The sequence below is a fragment of the Mastacembelus armatus genome, chromosome 18, assembly GCF_900324485.2.
Source record: "Mastacembelus armatus chromosome 18, fMasArm1.2, whole genome shotgun sequence".
Lineage (NCBI taxonomy): Eukaryota > Metazoa > Chordata > Actinopteri > Synbranchiformes > Mastacembelidae > Mastacembelus > Mastacembelus armatus.
In genome coordinates this window covers 17,664,431-17,682,848 of record NC_046650.1, presented here as the reverse complement: position 1 = coordinate 17,682,848, position 18,418 = coordinate 17,664,431, and the positions used below count along the sequence as shown (strand labels likewise).

At 45.9% G+C, this 18,418-nt stretch overlaps 1 protein-coding gene and 1 pseudogene across 1 annotated transcript; both read right to left on the bottom strand.

The window, feature by feature from the left end:
• Positions 1-193: 193 nt before the first annotated feature.
• On the bottom strand, positions 194-4,232 carry LOC113140582 (low affinity immunoglobulin gamma Fc region receptor II-like; annotated as a pseudogene).
• An 11,539-nt stretch (positions 4,233-15,771) lies between these two features.
• Positions 15,772-18,323, bottom strand: LOC113141181 (butyrophilin-like protein 9). The gene is made up of 3 exons (XM_026325439.1): positions 18,065-18,323; positions 16,554-16,877; positions 15,772-16,470 (listed from the first exon to the last, which is right to left on the bottom strand). The coding sequence occupies exons 1-3, from the start codon at positions 18,204-18,206 to the stop codon at positions 16,373-16,375; spliced, it is 564 nt and encodes a 187-aa protein (XP_026181224.1). The 5' UTR covers positions 18,207-18,323; the 3' UTR covers positions 15,772-16,372.
• Between the last annotated feature and the right edge of the window lie 95 nt (positions 18,324-18,418).

Sequence of the window (18,418 nt, the reverse complement as noted above, 5' to 3'; positions counted from 1 at the left end):
AGTTTTGTTTGTGTCGGCACTAAAGGCTCCACAGTATATAGAGATTTAAAGTAACCAATTACATTTACTCTAGTACTGGTAGTACTTTTTATTCCACTTCCAGCACCACTGTATAAAGCTGTGGAGAGGACTCATACTGTAGTTTTACTGCATGTACTGAGACAGTACACAGAAATACCACAGTACTTCCAGACTTTGTACAGTGTTTGGACCTTTATTCAAACTGTTCAGAGTCACAGAGAAACAGGAAGACAGCTCAGAAGTGATGCTCAGTGGTGACCGCCATGACATCATCAAAGTCCTCAGCCAATCGCTGCTCAGCCTGGACGGGTGCTGCTGTCACCATGGGGACAGGCAGGTCACTTCCTGTCAAAGGAGACAATCATAAAATGGGCTGGACATAATCAGGGACATGAGACAGTGGAGGGATTGATTGATTGATTGATTGATTGATTGATTGATTCAGAGTGTTACCTGTGGGTCTGTGTCGATACAGAGACACCATGAGGACAGTGGAGATGATGTATGGACAGAACACCACCAGGTAACGGACCACTGTGAACACCTGCAGGAGGGGGGCGGGGTCTGGGGACAGTGCTGTGGTTGTAGGTGTTCCTGCAGACAGAAGCCCACCTGGTCAGGTGAACATGAGCCTGAAATCAGAGTGTCAATCAAAGTGAAGCTGCTGACCTGTGACAGAGATCCAGCTGGGTGGAGACTCTCCATGGCCCCTGATGTTACACCTGTAGACGCCTTCATCGGCCTTGGAAACATGGAGGATGGTCACGTGACCCGTAGGCCGATCGATGATGAGGGAGCCGTGTTTATAGAAATCAGCTGGGAGGTCGGAGGATGTCTGGGTTCTACAGATCAGGGTGATGTTTTCTCCCTCCATCACAGGGAGGACAGGACTCTGCAGGATCACTGCTCCACCTCAACACAGAGACAAACTACAGCATTTCATCCATTTCCACACAGCTTCATCAATACTAACTCCACAGGCTCATCTTACCACTGACAGTGATGTTGATGCTCTGACTGGTTGCTCCCTCTCTGGACTCACACCAGTAAACTCCACTGTCCCACAGTAGAATCAGAATCAGAATCAGAATCAGAATGAGCTTTATTGCCAAGTGAGTGTGCACACACACACACACAAGGAATTTGTTTTGGTACGGGGGGGGGGGGGGGGGGGGGGGTACTCCAGTGCAAACAGACATAAATACAAATGCTACAAAGGGTCAAACAGTAAACATAAATGCTACAGAAATGCTACAAAAAACTAAAAGATTAAGAGAAAAATGCACAGATAACCTGAGAAACAGGATGAAAGGGGAACTAATTGGTGTGCAAAGAGCAAGAAGGTGCAAGTGTCATAGTGCAGGTGGTGGAAGGGAATGGTGGAGAGCTACGAGTTTAAGAGTTGGATGGCCTGAGGGAAGAAGCTTCCTTTGTGCCGGGCTGTCTTGATGTTTGGAGCTCTGAAGCGCCGGCCAGACGGTAAGAGCTGGAAGAGGTGGTGACTCGGGTGGGTGGCATCCAGAGTGATTTTCCGAGCTCTTTTTCTCACTCTGGAGGTGAACAGGACTTGGAGGGTGGGTAGGGTAACACCGATGATCTTCTCAGCGGTGCGGACTGTCCTCTGAAGTCTTCGGATGTCTGATTTAGAGGCAGAACTAAACCAGACAGTGATGGAGGAGCACAGGACCGACTCGATGACCGCTGAGTAGAACTGGGTCAGCAGCGTCTGTGGAAGGTTGAACTTCTTCAGCTGGCGCAGGAAGTACAACCTCTGCTGGGCCTTCTTCGTGATGGAGTCGATGTGGAAGTTCCACTTCAGGTCCTGAGAGATGGTGGTGCCTAGGAACCTGAATGACTCCACTAGTGCCACAGTGCTGTTCATAATGGTGAGAGGGGGGTGGGTGGGGGCATTTCTCCTGAAGTCCACAACCATCTCCACTGTTTTGAGCGTGTTTAGCTCCAAGTTGTTGTGACTGCACCAGCGGGCCAGCTGCTCCACCTCCTGTCTGTATGCAGACTCTTCACCGTCCTGGATGAGACCAATGACAGTGGTGTCATCTGCAAACTTCAGGAGTTTCACAGAGGAGTCGCAGGAGGTGCAGTCGTTTGTGTAGAGGGAGAAGAGCAGTGGGGAGAGAACACACCCCTGGGGGGCGCCGGTGCTGGTGATGCGGGAGCCAGAAGTAAATTTCCCCATCCTCACTAGCTGTTGCCTATCCGTCAGGAAGCTTGTAATCCACTGACAGGTGGAGTCAGGAACAGAGAGCTGGGAGAGTTTATTCTGGAGGAGTGATGGGATGATGGTGTTGAATGCTGAGCTGAAGTCCACAAACAGAATCCTTACATAAGTCCCTGGTTTGTCCAGATGTTGCAGGATGTAGTGCAGCCCCATATTGACTGCATCATCCACGGACCGATTGGATCGGTAGGCAAACTGCAGGGGGTCCAGGAAGGGTCCAGTGACGTTCTTCAGATGGGCCAACACCAGTCTTTCAAAGGACGTCATGACCACGGATGTCAGAGCCACTGGTCTGTAGTCGTTGAGTCCTGTGATTTTTGGCTTCTTGGGGATGGGAATGATGGTGGAGCGTTTGAAGCATGCAGGGACTTCACACAGCTCCAGTGATCTGTTGAAGATCAGAGAGAAGATGGGAGCCAGCTGGTCAGCACAGGTTCTGAGGCATGATGGTGAAACCCCATCTGGTCCTGGTGCTTTCCTTCTCTTCTGCTTCCTGAAGAGCCGACACACATCGTCCACACTGGTCTGAAGTATCAGAGCGGGGGAGAGGGGGTTGATGGATGGAGGTGTTAATGGTTGCTCTGGAGGACAATCAGAGCGGGTGGGGGGTGATTCAAATCTGCAATAAAACTCATTCAGATCGTTCACCAGCGTTTGATTGCCTATTGAGGAGGAGGATGGAGTCCTATAGTTGGTTATTGTCCTCAGGCCTCTCCACACTGAAGCAGAGTCGTTAGCTGTAAACTGGTTTTCCAGCTTTTTGGAGTAGCTCCTCTTAGCTGCTCTGATCTCCTTATTCAGTGTGTTCCTGGCCTGATTATACAAGACCCGATCACCACTTCTGTAGGCATCTCCTTTGGCTTTACGAAGGACACCACTGAAGTTACAGGAAGAACCAGCTGATGTTCCCCAGTCAGGTCCACACTGAGTCCTGGTTTCTCTGGCTGTGTTCCTCCTCAGGGTCCATCCAGCAGAGCTGTCGTCCTCCTCACAGCTCAGAGACAAAGAGTCTCCTTCAAAAACCTGGGAGCTGCTGGGACTCAGAGTCAGACGAGCTGTGGGAAACAATTCAAGGAGAAGAGAGGGGAGCTCAGTGCACTGATGAAGAGTTCTCAGGCAGTCTAGGCCTATAGCAACATAACTAACAGGAGGATGGTTCAGGGTCACCTGAACAGAGGATGATATATGTTAAACAGAAGAAAGAATCCTCCAAATCTCCTCCTGAGTGTTGTGTTTCAGTGCCATTAGCTGAAGCTCGTTGTGTTTGTCTTGTGACTTTGATGAAACTCTGATCCCATTTCTGACCAGTTAATGTAGAAAACCATTTCCAAAAGGCTCAGTGACTTTTTATTGCTGTGAATCTGCAGCTCTAAGAGTCCCAACATGAAGATGTCCTTGTAGATGAAGACTCTCCTCCCACATATATAAGAGTCAGCAGTTCCTGGGGATTAATAGTTGTCTAATCATTGGCCACTGATGACAACATAGGAGCCCACTGTGCAATAAGACTGGAGCATATTTCCATATCTCAACATGTTTGTCAAATATAGGAATAAAAAGATGCATCGTGTTGTTCAGAGAAAATATGGCTGCAGTCACTGTTCATTCCTTGTTTCCTGTTCCTGTATTTACCCCAGTGACTGACAGAACTGGGTGTTTATTTCTAATTTCCTGTTTCCTCATCAATGCAAACTGAACATCTCCTCCACATTGACTATGTTGGTGGTGCAGCAGCAGCAGGAACATGTGAAAGAATGAATAGTACATTATTACTGAGAGTGTATCACACAGCTGAGGGGTCATATTGATGAACTGATCATCACCTGAGGCTGCATATTTACAGCATGAACAACATGTTTCCTTGGTAAATGGGACCAGTGATTCTATAGAGTCAGCTTCAAACTGGGACAGGAAAAGTTCACTGACCTTGGTCTGTTGTGCAGCTCAGCAACGACATCAGGGCTGCAGAGACATGAGGGTGGTCAGTGTGAGGTTTAACAGAAAACAGAGTGAACACAGAGGGTTTGTGTGTGGGCTGAAGGTCTGAAGGTCTGAGGGTCTGAAGGTCTGAAGGTCTGAAGGTCTGAAGGTCTGAGGGTCTGAGGGTCTGAGGGTCTGAAGCTCTTAAGGTCTGAAGGTGTGAAGGTCTGAGGGTATGAGGGTATGAGGGTATGAGGGGTCTGAAGGTCTGAGGGTCTGAGGGTCTTAACCCTGGAGAACCCAGGAAGTGACTGCTTTAAGTTCTCTGAACACCAAAATATCCACTTTTTCTATTTTAACCCTTTATTCCCTTTTTTAGGATTTAGGAAAGAACCAAAGGGTCATTTTTGACCCATCATTGTTTGAACTAGCTCAGAGTCACTAATTTATTCAAAAATAATATTAAACATACTTCTATGCATTCTGCAAACTACTGCTGAATAGATTAACAAAATAAATCAATTTTACCAACCGCTGGTTTGCTGAGAAGACGATTTTGTTTGTGTAGGTTTCCAGCTCAACAAAACAGCTTGTGGTCAGCCATCTTGTCACTACTACTCTGGCTCATGTTAGTTCAATATTCATCCACTAGGTATCGCTATGCAGGGGTCAGAAGTGGGACTCTGGGCTTTTGAAGTTAAAATTGACAGTTTTTTAATTAGCAGCAATTAATAGCGGCCAAATTTGACCCCATGGGTTCTCCAGGGTTAAGGTCTGAAGGTCTGAATGTCCGAAGGTCTTCAGGTCTTAAGGTACCGTTTACCAACCGTCACTTATTGATTTATTACTTTTAGGGACCGTCACTTATTGATTTATTACGTTTAGGGACTGTCAGTCAATAATTCAGTATATGCACACTGAGCAATGACCCACTTCCGATAAAGTCTCAGCCAGTTCAGTTGCTTCCGCTATCACTCGCCTGCGATAAAACAATATGTGTAGCAAGAAAACATTTAAATATGAGAGAACCGACAGCACAGCACCTGAGCACTGTTGTGTACCTTTGTGTCAAGCCTCAAGTAAGTACAACAAAGCAGTTAGTTGCCACACATTTCCATCCGATGCGGAAATTAGACGAAAATGGCTTGTTAGCCCCCATACCAGAGTTTGTAGCTGTCATTTTAAAAAAGAGGACATCTGCGAGCCAAAGTCCGAGACAGGGTGACGGCTATTAGCCAAAGGAGCTGTTCCAGCATTATTTCAGTGGAACAATTTTACTGCTCCCACTCCAAGGCCGGGGGTATGGGAGAGAAGAGAGCCAGCGCCACTGGGGCCTGCAGTTGTGGATTTAGTCCTCGAGGAAAATATGTCTCTCAGAAAGGAGATCCTCAAACTGAGGGACCAAGTCGAGAAGCTGACCATAAATCAGCGCTTTGGGATTCATCGTTTTGCTGGCTCAGACAAGGACATATGTCTTTTTCACAAGGTAAGATGTCCAACATGCTCAAAGTTAGATTACAGACTGTAGGGGTACATGGACTATATTTTTGTACGAGGAAGTCTGGAGTGGAGAGAAGTATGTTTGATGCAGGACATGTATGAGAGCTGTAAGACAGTGGTGAGGTGTAGGGGTGACAGAGGAGTTCAAGGTGGAGGTGGGACTGCACCAAGGATCGGCTTTGAGCCCCTTCTTGTTTGCTGTGGTGATGGACAGGCTGACAGATGAGGTTAGACAGGAATCTCCGTAGACCATGATGTTTGCAGATGACATTGTCATCTGTAGTGAGAGCAGAGAGCAGGTGCAGGAAAATCTAGAGAGGTGGAGGTTTGCTCTGGAAAGGAGAGGAATGAAGCTGAGCTGCAGTAAAACAGAGTACATGTGTGTAAATGAGAGGGACTCAAGTAGAACGGTGAGGTTACAGGGAGTAGAGGTGAAGAAGGTGGAGGATTTTAAGGACCTAGGGTCAACAGTCCAGAGCAACGGAGAGTGTGGAAAAGAAGTGAAGAGACGTGTGCAAGCAGGTTGGAACGGGTGGAGGAAAGTGTCAGGTGTGATGTGTGACAAAAGAGTGTCAGCAAGAATGAAAGGAAAGGTGGACAAGACAGTGGTGAGACCAGCAATGTTGTCTGGTTTAGAGACACTGGCACTGAGACAAAGACAGGAGGCAGAGCTGGAGGTAGCAGAGCTGAAGATGTTGAGGTTCTCTCTGAGAGTGACGAGGATGGATAGGATCAGGAATGAGGACATCAGAGGGACAGCTCATGTTAGATGTTTTGGAGAAAAAGCCAGGGAAGCCAGATTGAGATGGTTTGGACATGTTCAGAGGAGGGACAGTGAATACATTGGTAAAAGGATGCTGAGGTTAGAGCTGCCAGGAAGGAGGCCTAGAGGAAGACCAAAGAGGAGGTTCTTGGATGTAGTGAAGGAGGACATGAGGATAGTTGGTGTGGGTGAGGAGGATACAGAGGATAGGGTTAAATGGAGGCAGATGATTGGCTGTGGAGACCCCTGAAGGGAGCAGCCCAGAGGAGAAGAAGAAGGGGTACATGGACTAGATGGACTTTATAAGAATGATTACAGTTTAATGATCTTCAGCTGAGTTTCAATAGTGTGTAAGATCTTGACTGTATTGTTAAACATGGTGTTATTGTTGCTAATATAAATACTAATAGTGCTGCACTTTGGCAGGTACAAATAAGTCACAGTGTTTGTGTGTGTGAAAGATGGTGGCTAAGAAAGTTATGTTTGAAGTAATTTCATATTATACAACGATTCTGTCAAGGGCCCGAAGGCTCCTATTCTTTAAACGGACCAAAAACGCTCAGAGGACCGGTACTCAGTGCAGAAGGTTTACTGACAGAACTCAAAAATAAAGAACAAGGGGTGGATAGACGGAACACAAAGGGTTAACAGCAGGACACGGGAACCACACACGAACACAGGCTATGAGGGGGAAATCGGAAAACCTCTACGATCGCACACGCACGGGAACTCAGACACACTCAGGGAACTAGGAAGACCAAGTCACACACTCGCGGGGACGCAGACTCACTCAGGAACTCGGGACGGGGCATCCACCCTGGGCCACACACTCACTCGGGGACACAACAGGGGACGCTACAGACACACACAAAGCTGCCAGGGTCACGCATACAATGGGGACACCGCAGGCAGAGAAAACACAAAACAAGGAACACGGCCTGGGTCACTTACTCAAACACACCAGGCTACAGAGACGCAGACAGAATGCCGACGCAGAACACAGAGGAAAAACTCAACGAAAGGAAACACAGTTACTCGCACACACGAGGGTTCCACAGGCGAAAAACAGACACAGCAGAAACAAAAGGGCAGGGGAATGTCTAGTGGAAAAAATGCTGGGGTTTAACTTCACAAGTAAGAAACTCAGGAGAAGGCAATGACCCAGCAATGAACTAAGGGACCTGAAGGGTATTTAAACGAGGGGACAAAACAAGAGACAGGTGAAAACAATTATCATCAAAACAAGGTAACATTCATGAACACAAATTAGATCCTGCTCAGTCCTACAAAATAAAAGTCCTTAACAGGAAGTCCATGGCAGGATCATGACAGATTCATGGTTTGAATATTCATATTTAAAATGTATTCATTTAGATTTGCATCCTGTGACCTGCTTATGAGGTTCTGGGCCTTAATAGAGCCCTCAGTGCCACCTACGGTCACTGTGACACAAGCACAGAGGCACAGAGCCAAGTTCCACTGTGGTAAGTTGTTATTTACATGAATCAGACAATGTAACTTAAAGATCATGGCTCATGGAATTTAAAAGAAATGTAATGTACATTTTCATCTTTTGCACATACCCATTCTCTGCAACCTATTGATGAGATGTTCATGTTTCTCAACTTCCTTGCCCTGGGTTCAAAACAGCGTGACCTTGCTGACCGTTATGGGGTCCACCACTGTCAGTCGGACCATCACAACGTGGAGCAACTTTCTATACGCTCTGCGAGAATATGGATACCAGAGGGGAACATCAGGGCACATCTACCAGCTGAGTTCAAGGACTACGCAGACACGACAGTGATCCTGGACTGCACAGAGCTGAAGTGCCAGTGCACAATTGAATGCATGGATCTTTCTTGCTGGCTTGGGCCTGATAATTATTAAGGTAAGACAACTACCTTTCTTTAGGCTCCTAAAACATTACATATTCCATTCTGGTTTCACACAACAATTATAAAATCAATTTTTATGACCTAATGAATTATTACCTCTAATTATTATAAAAAAACTTTCATGATACATTTAAATATGTACATTAAAAGAGGCTGAGAAAAATTCTTACTTAAGATTTCATCTAAAATGTTCTTCTAAACAGCAAATATCAGCCAATTAACAGCATTCTGTAGAAGAAACATAACAGGCCACTGGAGTCTAATTTTCTAGGGAGGCCACTGAGGTAAGAATAAAAAAAAGAAAGTCATTTTTTTCTTTCATTGTTTTAATATTTTCATTGTCTCTGGGAATCCTCTGAATAAACATGTCATGTGTGTATGATCTGGCCCTGGATGGGACCTTCTTAATGAATGTGTGCCCTCACTGACCTTAATATATGGGCAGTCAACTTAGTTTGCTACATTAGGGCATTTAATGTCAACAAGGCCAAACCCAGACTTGTCATACACAATGCCATCAGGTGATGACCCCATCCAGGGTGCATCTGGGTGGATGAGAAACCACAGGGATGGTGGTTTACCTCCCGTGCCCTGCAGTACTCCTCGACTGCTGTAGGTTCCATTTAAAGCCCCCATCTCATGTCAGCAGTCTGATAGCTGGGTTTCAGAAGTCTTTTTGCAAGGTTTTTGGCAGAGCTCTGTGTCCTGGTGTGACAAACCTGTCTGAATTTGGAGGAGGTGATGTGGGTTTGTCATTATGTGGGTCCCAGTCAATGCAGGAACTCTGCTTTTTAGAACTGTTTGCAATTTTGTGTGATGTCTCCAGTGTTGTGGCTAAGGACATCATGTGGTGCTGCTGGTGTTCAGTGCAGACAAAGAGCAGGTAGAGGGTCTGTAACCGTGAAGTGGCAGTTGTGGGGGAGAAGGAGCATCTTTGTGTGGGCAGATTTCTGGGACCGTCTTTGCTGGCATGTGATATGACACTTCCTTCTTGCACTTTTCCAAATGCAGAGTCAACCAGAGGAACACGGATGCCCGTAGCCATAGTTGTTATTAAGGAAGCCACATCACTGGGAAGATCACTATATACTTCATCCACCCTGAGTGTGGAAAGTTCAGGCAGAAGTGAACTGACGCCCTCGTATAAGTTGCTCCTATGGAAAAGAACAAAAATATTTAGATAAATAAATGAAATTAGCCAAAGTTAGAAATGAATAAAGTTGAACCAAAAAGATTTATTTCTTTATTTATTTATCTAAAAAGCCTGAAGAGACGATTTGTTTGTCTGTTTTTTGGCTGAAAGACATTGTATTGCATGATCAGGTGAGGACAAATGTACCTGTCCCACCAAAACCTTGTGTAGTTGAACCTTTTCACATAAGTTGACATGGTCTGTGAGAATTTTTTAAAGGTCAACAAAGTATTGTTTAAAGATTTGACCCAACTTGATCTAAAGTCTCTCTGATATGATTACTACGGAAAATGTCTTTATTTATTAATCATAATCATAATAATAACACTATTACTGTGTAAGAACCATTACTTACCATGGTCAATCAATGAATATACACACATCTGTTACATTATGATCAAAGTGCAGTTATAAAAGGGGAATGCATGAGGACAGTGGGAATTGTTTTTAAATGCGTCATTAAATTCTAAAGAATAACATGAACAAATAACGACCAAACAGTTTGTGGGAGCCAAAAAATAAATTATAGCCAAATGATTATTTTGTATTATTATTATCATTGACTGTCTCAGTTTCTATGAATTCCAGTGCTTAGCACCAACATTTACAATATCCCAAAACAACAGGGTTCTTTACGGCCTGTGAAAAGGAACATGCATTTAAAATAACTTCGAGCAAGCGCACAATGATTCACAGAAACTTGACTGAGGAACAGAACCCGTCTTAGAATCCAGCCTGCTCTGAACCTGCAGGAGAACTTTCCCTTACGCTCAAGTTGTGAGGCTTTTGGCTTTTCCTCACTGATAACACTCAGTCCTAATGGTTACTTCTCCTGGGCTTGAATCCTTATTTGACACTGAGATTATGTATTTAAAAGGTTAATGGTTAATAGTTCATGAACGAAAACAGAAAAGTGGTATCACCACCACACACAATGCTGCACTAGTGTTATCTAAGTCAGCATGTACGATAAGTTTTGTAAAGACACGTCTTACCTTCATAATTGTCGATGTAGCTTGAAGCCCTTCTCTTTGTTTGTCACTGATGTTTCACTAAGTGTCTGTATAATCCGTCCCACGTCGTCGACCGTAGTCCTTGGTAGATCTTGGAGCGAGCGAGTGAAAAACGCCATAATTGCAATGGACACTGTGGATGCCGGAAGTGATTGACCTGGCTGACCTGGAATTCGGAAGAGCGTGTGCATATGGCCTAAAACTTCCAGGACATGTGAAATTTTGACTCTGTTACTTCTGAATGAGAATCTTCTCAAAAACAGGGCAGATACTCACCGAGAGAAGAAATCGGATCAGTCCAAGCTGAGGCATCATGACTTTGTTGAATGCCAACCTTCACTGAGGACATTAATACTGTTTGCTCGAGTTTGGTTCTGTTCTGTGGATTTGTTTGCAGTTTTTTGTTCATTTGTGCAATAAAAATGTTTGATTCAAATATTAAACAAAAGGAAGAACAGTTTTGTAACAGAATACATGCACAAAATTAGACAATTATAAGGCTTCTCATAAAAACACCGCACATGAAAGAGTTTTCAACACACAAACCATTAATTTCTGCAAAGGCCTACAAAAAATCCTAAATTAAGAGCCGTTCAGGAGTCGAAAGAGCCGACTGTGAAAAGAGCCGAACTTCCCATCACTAATGGACACTGTGGATGCCGGAAGTGATTGACCTGGCTGACCTCGAATGCGGAAGAGCGTGTGCATATGGCCTAAAACTTCCAGGTCAAGTGAAATTTTGACTCAAAAATTTGTAGGACTACTGAAATACATGATACACACTTCCATCCATCCATCCATCCATCCATCACCATCCATCCATCCATCATCATCCATCCATCCATCCATCCATCCATCTTCTTCCGCTTATCCGGGACCGTGTCGCGGGGGAAGTAGCCTAATCAGGGATACCCAGACTTCCTTTTCCTTGACACTTCCTCCAGCTCTTCTGATGGGACACCGAGGCGTTCCCAGGCCAGCCGGGAGACATAGTCCCTCCAGCGTGTCCTGGGTCTTCCCCGGGGCCTGCTCCCGGTGGGACATGCCCTGAACACCTCCCCAGGGAGGTGCCCAGGAGGCATCCAAAACATCCCACAATCCCACAAACATCCCCCAATGTTTCCCACACTATTACTGAACCAGCCCCCCTCATCCTCGTGCCAATCATAAATGCTTTCTGCTTCATTTAAAAACTGTTTCAGCTCCTCCCAGTACATGTCATTAGTCTTAGACACTGACAGATGAGGATTAGGTGTCCACCCTTTTACAAGACGTTTAGCTTCCTGGGTGAGGCCTACAGAACAGACTGCTTTTCCTTTTCTGTCAGTGTAAAGAGTCTTAAGAGTTATTCTTTGTGGCCCTAGTTTTTCAAATTTCTGTGGATAATCTAAGTCAGGGCCTGGAGTGTGTTTATAGTGAAGAGTGACATGCATCTGCTCTGGAGTGAGGCTCTCTATGTGAGGTGGTTGAGGATCAGGCAACAGGCGCAGGAGCTGCTCTCCTGTCCGTCCAGGGTCAGGCGTGGGCAGGTCTAGAGGCCACCAGTAGTGAGGTGCCCCTTGTTTTAGCACTACATAGGAGGGGATTTCTTCCCCTGGACCTATTGCTGCCATTCCATTGGTAGTGGGCACCATGGATATTTTTAGTTTGCTCAGCAGATCTCTGCCCAGTAGATTGACTAGACAGCTTGGGCATAAAACTGCCATTGCCTTTTCCTGAAAGCCAGATGCCTCATCCTTAATCACAAGGCTTTGAGAGAAACTACAAGGAGTGACCTGTCAATTTGCTGATTTCACAAAGATATGTTTATCACCTCTTGTCACTCCAGGAATCCTGTCCCTCAATACTGTTCTGTCTGCTCCTGTATCACACAAAAATTTTATTTTTACTCCATTAATTTTTAGCATCCTAATGGGCATCACTTTATTCCCTTCTGCATTATAATAAGTCTCCACAATTTCACTAAGATCCAATTCTTCAGTGTTTGAGGGGTCTAGTCATGCATTAAGGTTATGGGGTTCAGGTCGGTTGTACTCATCTGGCCGTCTATGCCTCTTCCTATTCTGTCTCTGTCGTGGTCGATCACACTCTCGTGCAAAATGTCCTGGTCGACCACAGTTGTAGCATGTGTCATCTTTTTCTCCTTCATCTCTGAACCTGCTATCTTGCCTATCTGGGCCTCCTCTGCCCCTGCCTCTTCCTCTGAATCCTGCTCTGCTGTACTGCTGGGGGCCCCCCCGGGCTCCGCCACTGCTCATCACATCCAGGAGTGCAAACACAGCAGCCTTAGATTGCTGTTCTGATTTATGTTTTTTGCATGTCTTGTGCATGTTGTGCATAATTCATTATCTGAGTGACTCCATCTGTGGGAGTGTTAATGTTAAGTTATCGTATGTGATGCGTAATGGAAGGGCGTAAACCACTCAGCAGGGCCTGCTTTAACTGCTGCTGATAGGCTGAACCAGGGGCCTCCTCAGGTTCCAATCCACTGTTTGCTTTAAACACTTCCTCTAACCTTCCTGTATATTCCTGTACATCCTCATCATCTTTCTGTTTACACTGAGCAATGGTTTGGCAATCAGGGGGTTTGACAAAAGCATCTCTAATCCTCTCTATTAATGCTGTAACCTGAGCTTCCAGCGCGGGGTCGTCTGAGGGCAAAACGACTCCGGCTGGGTTCCGTCCAGTATATCCCCCTCTAACTCCCCCATACCTGTGTCCTAAAGCTTTTCTACATACTGAATCTATTTCCTGCCCATCTTAATTATATGTCTGTCTGAGTTACTGTAGGTTGTTACTCCATTGACGGACGTTAGAGAGTGGATCTCCCAGCCCCTTAACTGCATCTTCTAGTTCTTTACAGGACCAGGGTCTCCTCACCAGGAGGAGAGGTCTGTTATCCCCCCTCACCCCAAAATGAGGGTTGGGCACTTCAATTGCTGGGAAGATGCTCATAGGATCTTCCAGCGGTGGCCAGGGAGGCGGGTCAGGACGGGGCCCAAGCCATGACCCATCACCCTGGGGGTTTTTAAATGGGTTCGTGTCAGACATAGCTGCTGCTAATTGTTGAACCTCATTAACCAGGGGACTATACAACTTTCCCGTTCTAGTGCGACTGGGGCTAGGTAGGACAGGTCCCACTATCTCACTGGGGGGGACCTGGGGACCCGGTGTTATCGCTGACTCCGCTGCCCCCGCCTCGGCGGCTTATGCCTCGGCGTTCTTCCTGTTGAATTAGTGCTTGTGGACGCCCTACAAAATCAGCTGGATCCTCTTGGAGAGCTGCTATGAGGGACTTTTTCTCACCTTTCTCCTTATCTTTTTCTCTTTTTGCCTGCATTCCACAAAGCCGTCTCCTTTCTGCCTGTTCCTGCCAGCTTCTATAATCTGTAATTTAAGTTTATCAGTTTTCTTAGGTCCTGCTATCGCCGCTTCTGCTTTTAATTGAGTTACCAATTTATCGCATGCGCAGGTTTCCAGTTTCCCAGGAAACTCATACTTTTTCTTCCATTCACTCAAGTATCTTGCTGATCCGGGGGAATAGGTGTTCATAAATTTAGGATCCCCGTTAATTGGGGTTTACTGTTTCTCTTTCCCATAGTTGCAACTTGGCACAAGCAAACGATCAGTCACAACAGCATGTGGATCGTCCACTGTATCAGGCTTCTACAGGTACTAATTACCTGCGGATACAGCCGTCCACCACACTCAACTTCTCAATTTTTACTTGTGCCCAACAAATAACACACAGTTTCAGTGGGAAGTGACACCGTTCTACTTGGTTGGCAATTGCCTGTCCAACGTTCCCTTTTCATCAATAACCAAACAAATAAGCATTCACATTCACTCCACAGTACTGTTTAATGTGGCCCCTAGTGTCCCTGACACCGGAAATACCTCATCATGTCCCTGACATGGGAGATTATTTTGCCATGGTCTTTTATCCAAGTGGTCTTGTCTAACAGTTTTTCACTGTTCGTGCATTCGAATCAATCTGATTCTAATCCCGCTCTGCAACGGTATTTAATTTAGACTCAAACATTATTTTTTCTGACGTCCATTAACACAATTTCACCCGCGGATCTTTACCTGATTTGACGCGAAGGTTCCCTTGAGGTTTCCGTCAGACAGTTGGGCTGAGAGGATGTTTCCAGACGGGGACCTGCCGACCTCCCAACGAATTCACGTGGGTGGATTTTCTCCAGCCGTCTAACGACTGACTCTGCAGAGATTCACGGCGTCCTCGTCCTCCTCTTCATCCAAACTGTCGTATTGGAAACACCAATAAATATGTCAGGTTTACGCTACACTGACATGGTTCTTTTCCTGAAGGCAATGAAACACACGACAACTTTGTACCGAGTATATGTCTGCAAGTGAAAAAGGCCTCAGTTGCAGACGGAGAGAAGAGACTTTCTTCTCTCCCCCATGCGACCTTGACTCTCCTTCACCTCCTTTCACTGAGCAGTCCTTTATTTTTATAGTGAGGAACAAACAAGGCACATGATGCGTGGGTGCAGTGAGAAGTTTCAGCTCATCATTCACACAGGCAATAAGGTTATGAGGTTTATCTGGTAAGATAGACACCTGCTAAAACATCTTACACAAACATGGTATTGTCTTCAAATCATGTTACACAATGACAACAATTGTACTTTTGACCTCATGACCCCAACAATCATTATGTGTCACAACCACTTATTAGGTTTAAGGGGTAAGTACTTTTTCACATATGGCCAGGCAGGTTTGGACAGCTTTGCTCCCTAATAAATAAAGTCCTGATTTTAAGAGCTGCATTTTTCATTTACATGGGTTAACTTTGTGTAATAAAATTAGTTTGAAGATTGTGTGTGACAAAACTGTAGATATGTTAATTTAGTGTAGAGTTTCCTCCAAAGTGAGACCTCTCACTGTTCAGAGGATGTAAAACTACTGTCCAGTGACATCACACCGATCACTGTGACATCACTGATCAATACTGATCAATAGTGTTACGCCCCAGCCTAGGGGTTGCCGGAGCGTAACACGATTGTGGAGTTTTCCTCCAAACCTCTTCCACTCTCAACAAACACGAACGAGACGAACTACAATTAACAAGAATATTTATTCTGTTTAAACACAGAATACAATACAGAATGTTCAAAACAAACAAAACGCTAATTTAGCCCTACTCAAACAAAAACGCTCCGTGAGCCCTACGATACTATACGAATACTGGAAAACAAACACAAACGCTAAATAAAGCCCTATGGTCTCAATCAAAAGAAACAACACAAAATCACAGGTCGTCAGCCTGGAAACTCCTAAAACAAACAGGAGAAAACAAAACACAAACGTAACCTACGAATCTGAATATGACTAATCAAAAATAACGAAAATACTATCAACACTAAATCTACAAAACGAAACAAAACCTAGTCTCTAACTCGAAGTCGAAATCTTTATCAAAATAGCTGGGAATGGCAAAGCTGGGAGAAATAGCTCTCCTAAGCAGCAGTCCGTGGGCTTCTTGTCGTTCTTCCGGGAAGTGTTGGACCAATCCCGGAAGTCCAATCCACGGGCTTCCTACGTCCACGCCCACTCCATCCTCCGTCACACCCACACACATACACACACGAAATGGGGAGGGCCAATAACACACAACCACACACACATAATGACCCCTAGGGTCATAACAATAGTGAGTGTCAGACTGTGAGAGTCAGGAGGAGTCAGAGTGAAGAAGAAGACAAAGCGTCCTCTGTTCTTCATCCATCGTCCATCAGCTCCTTCACCTCCATTTTCTCTCTGATCCAAAGTCAGATCTGATCAACAATCAAAGACTGATCAAACTGATTGATCAGCCATCAGAGGAGTTGGATCAGTGGAGCTGCTTCTGTTCCTGATGTCCACTGAATTGTCCTGGACTCTATTCACTCGTCTCTCTGCAGAAGAGACAGAAGACAGTCAGAGAAAAACAACTAGACAAACAAACAAACAACCAGAGACAAACACAGAGACCTCGGACCTTTGACCTCAAGTTTTACTTCTTTCTCCATCAGGACTCTTCCCTCCCTGTAGACTCTGCAGGTGAAGGTTCCTCTGTCTCTGCCTGTTGGATGATTCAGGGTCAGACTGAGGTCTCCAGTCCTCAGCAGGTCTTTCTTCATCTCTGTTCTGTTTCTGTAAAACTCGTCCTGTTCTTCAGGTCGGTCAGAGCCGTCCTGATACACATGGATCTTCCTGTAGATCCAGTTCATCCACTCCACTCTGACGTCTTCAGGCAGGTCAGCTGTGGTTATGAAGGGCAGCTGGACAGACTCCGCCCCTGATTCCACCTCCACCTGTGGGACTGAGAGGACAACAGACACAACATGAGCTGGACGGACAGCAGCAGGCAGCTGTGATCTCTCTCTGATCCACACATGGAGCTTTTTAAACCCTGACAGAGCGGATTGGACTGGGTCTAACAGAATTTCTCCTCTAGATCCAGGACTGAAGACTGGGACAGTTAGCTTAGCTTAGCATAAAGACTGACCTTTGACTTTGAGCTGCATCTGTTTCTCCATCAGGACTCTTCCCTCCCTGTAGACTCTGCAGGTGAAGAATCCTCTGACTGTTGGATGTTTCAGGGTCAGACTGAGGTCTCCAGGTCTCAGCAGGTCTTTCTTCATCTCTGTTCTGGTTCTGTAAAACTCGTCCTGTTCTTCAGGTCGGTCAGAGCCGTCCTGATACACATGGACCTTCCTGTTATTCCAGTCCTTCCACTCCACTGTGACGTCTTCAGGCAGATCAGCTGTGGTTATGAAGGGCAGCTGGACAGACTCCGCCCCTGATTCCACCTCCACCTGTGGGACTGAGAGGACAACAGACACAACATGAGCTGGACAGACAGCAGCAGGCAGCTGTGATCTCTCTCTGATCCACACATGGAGCTTTTTAAACCCTGACAGAGCGGATTGGACTGGGTCTAACAGAATTTCTCCTCTAGATCCAGGACTGAAGACTGGGACAGTTAGCTGAGCATAAAGACTGACCTTTGACTTTCAGCTGCATCTGTCTCACCATCAGGACTCTTCCCTCCCTGCTGTAGACTCTGCAGGTGAATAATCCTCTGACTGTTGGATGTTTCAGGGTCAGACTGAGGTCTCCAGTTCTCAGCAGGTCTTTCTTCATCTCTGTGCTGTTTCTGTAAAACTCGTCCTGTTCTTCAGGTCGGTCAGAGCTGTCCTGATACACATGGACCTTCCTGTTGTCCCAGTCCTTGAACTCCACTGTGACGTCTTCAGGCAGGTCAGCTCTGGTTATGAAGGGAAGCTGGACAGACTCCACCCCTGATTCCACCACCATCTGTGGGACTGAGAGGACAACAGACACAACATGAGCTGGATAGACAGCAGCTGGCGACTGTGATCTCTCTCTGATCCACACATGGAGCTTTTTAAACCCTGACAGAGCGGATTGGACTGGGTCTAACAGAATTTCTCCTCTAGATCCAGGACTGAAGACTGGGACAGTTAGCTTAGCATAAAGACTGACCTTTGACTTTCAGCTGCACCTGTTTCACCATCAGGACTCTTCCCTCCCTGTAGACTCTGCAGGTGAAAGTGTTTGTGTCTCTGACTGTTGGATGTTTCAGGGTCAGACTGAAGTCTCTAGTTGTCAGCAGGTGTTTCTTCATCTCTGTTCTGTTTCTGTAAAACTCGTCCTGTTCTTCAGGTTGGTCAGAGCCGTCCTGATACACATGGACCTTCCTGTTGTCCCAGTCCTTCCACTCCACTGTGATGTCTCCAGGCAGGTCAGCTGTGGTTATGAAGGGCAGCTGGACAGACGGCGCCCCTGATAACACCTCCACCTGTGGGACTGAGAGGACAACAGACACAACATGAGCTG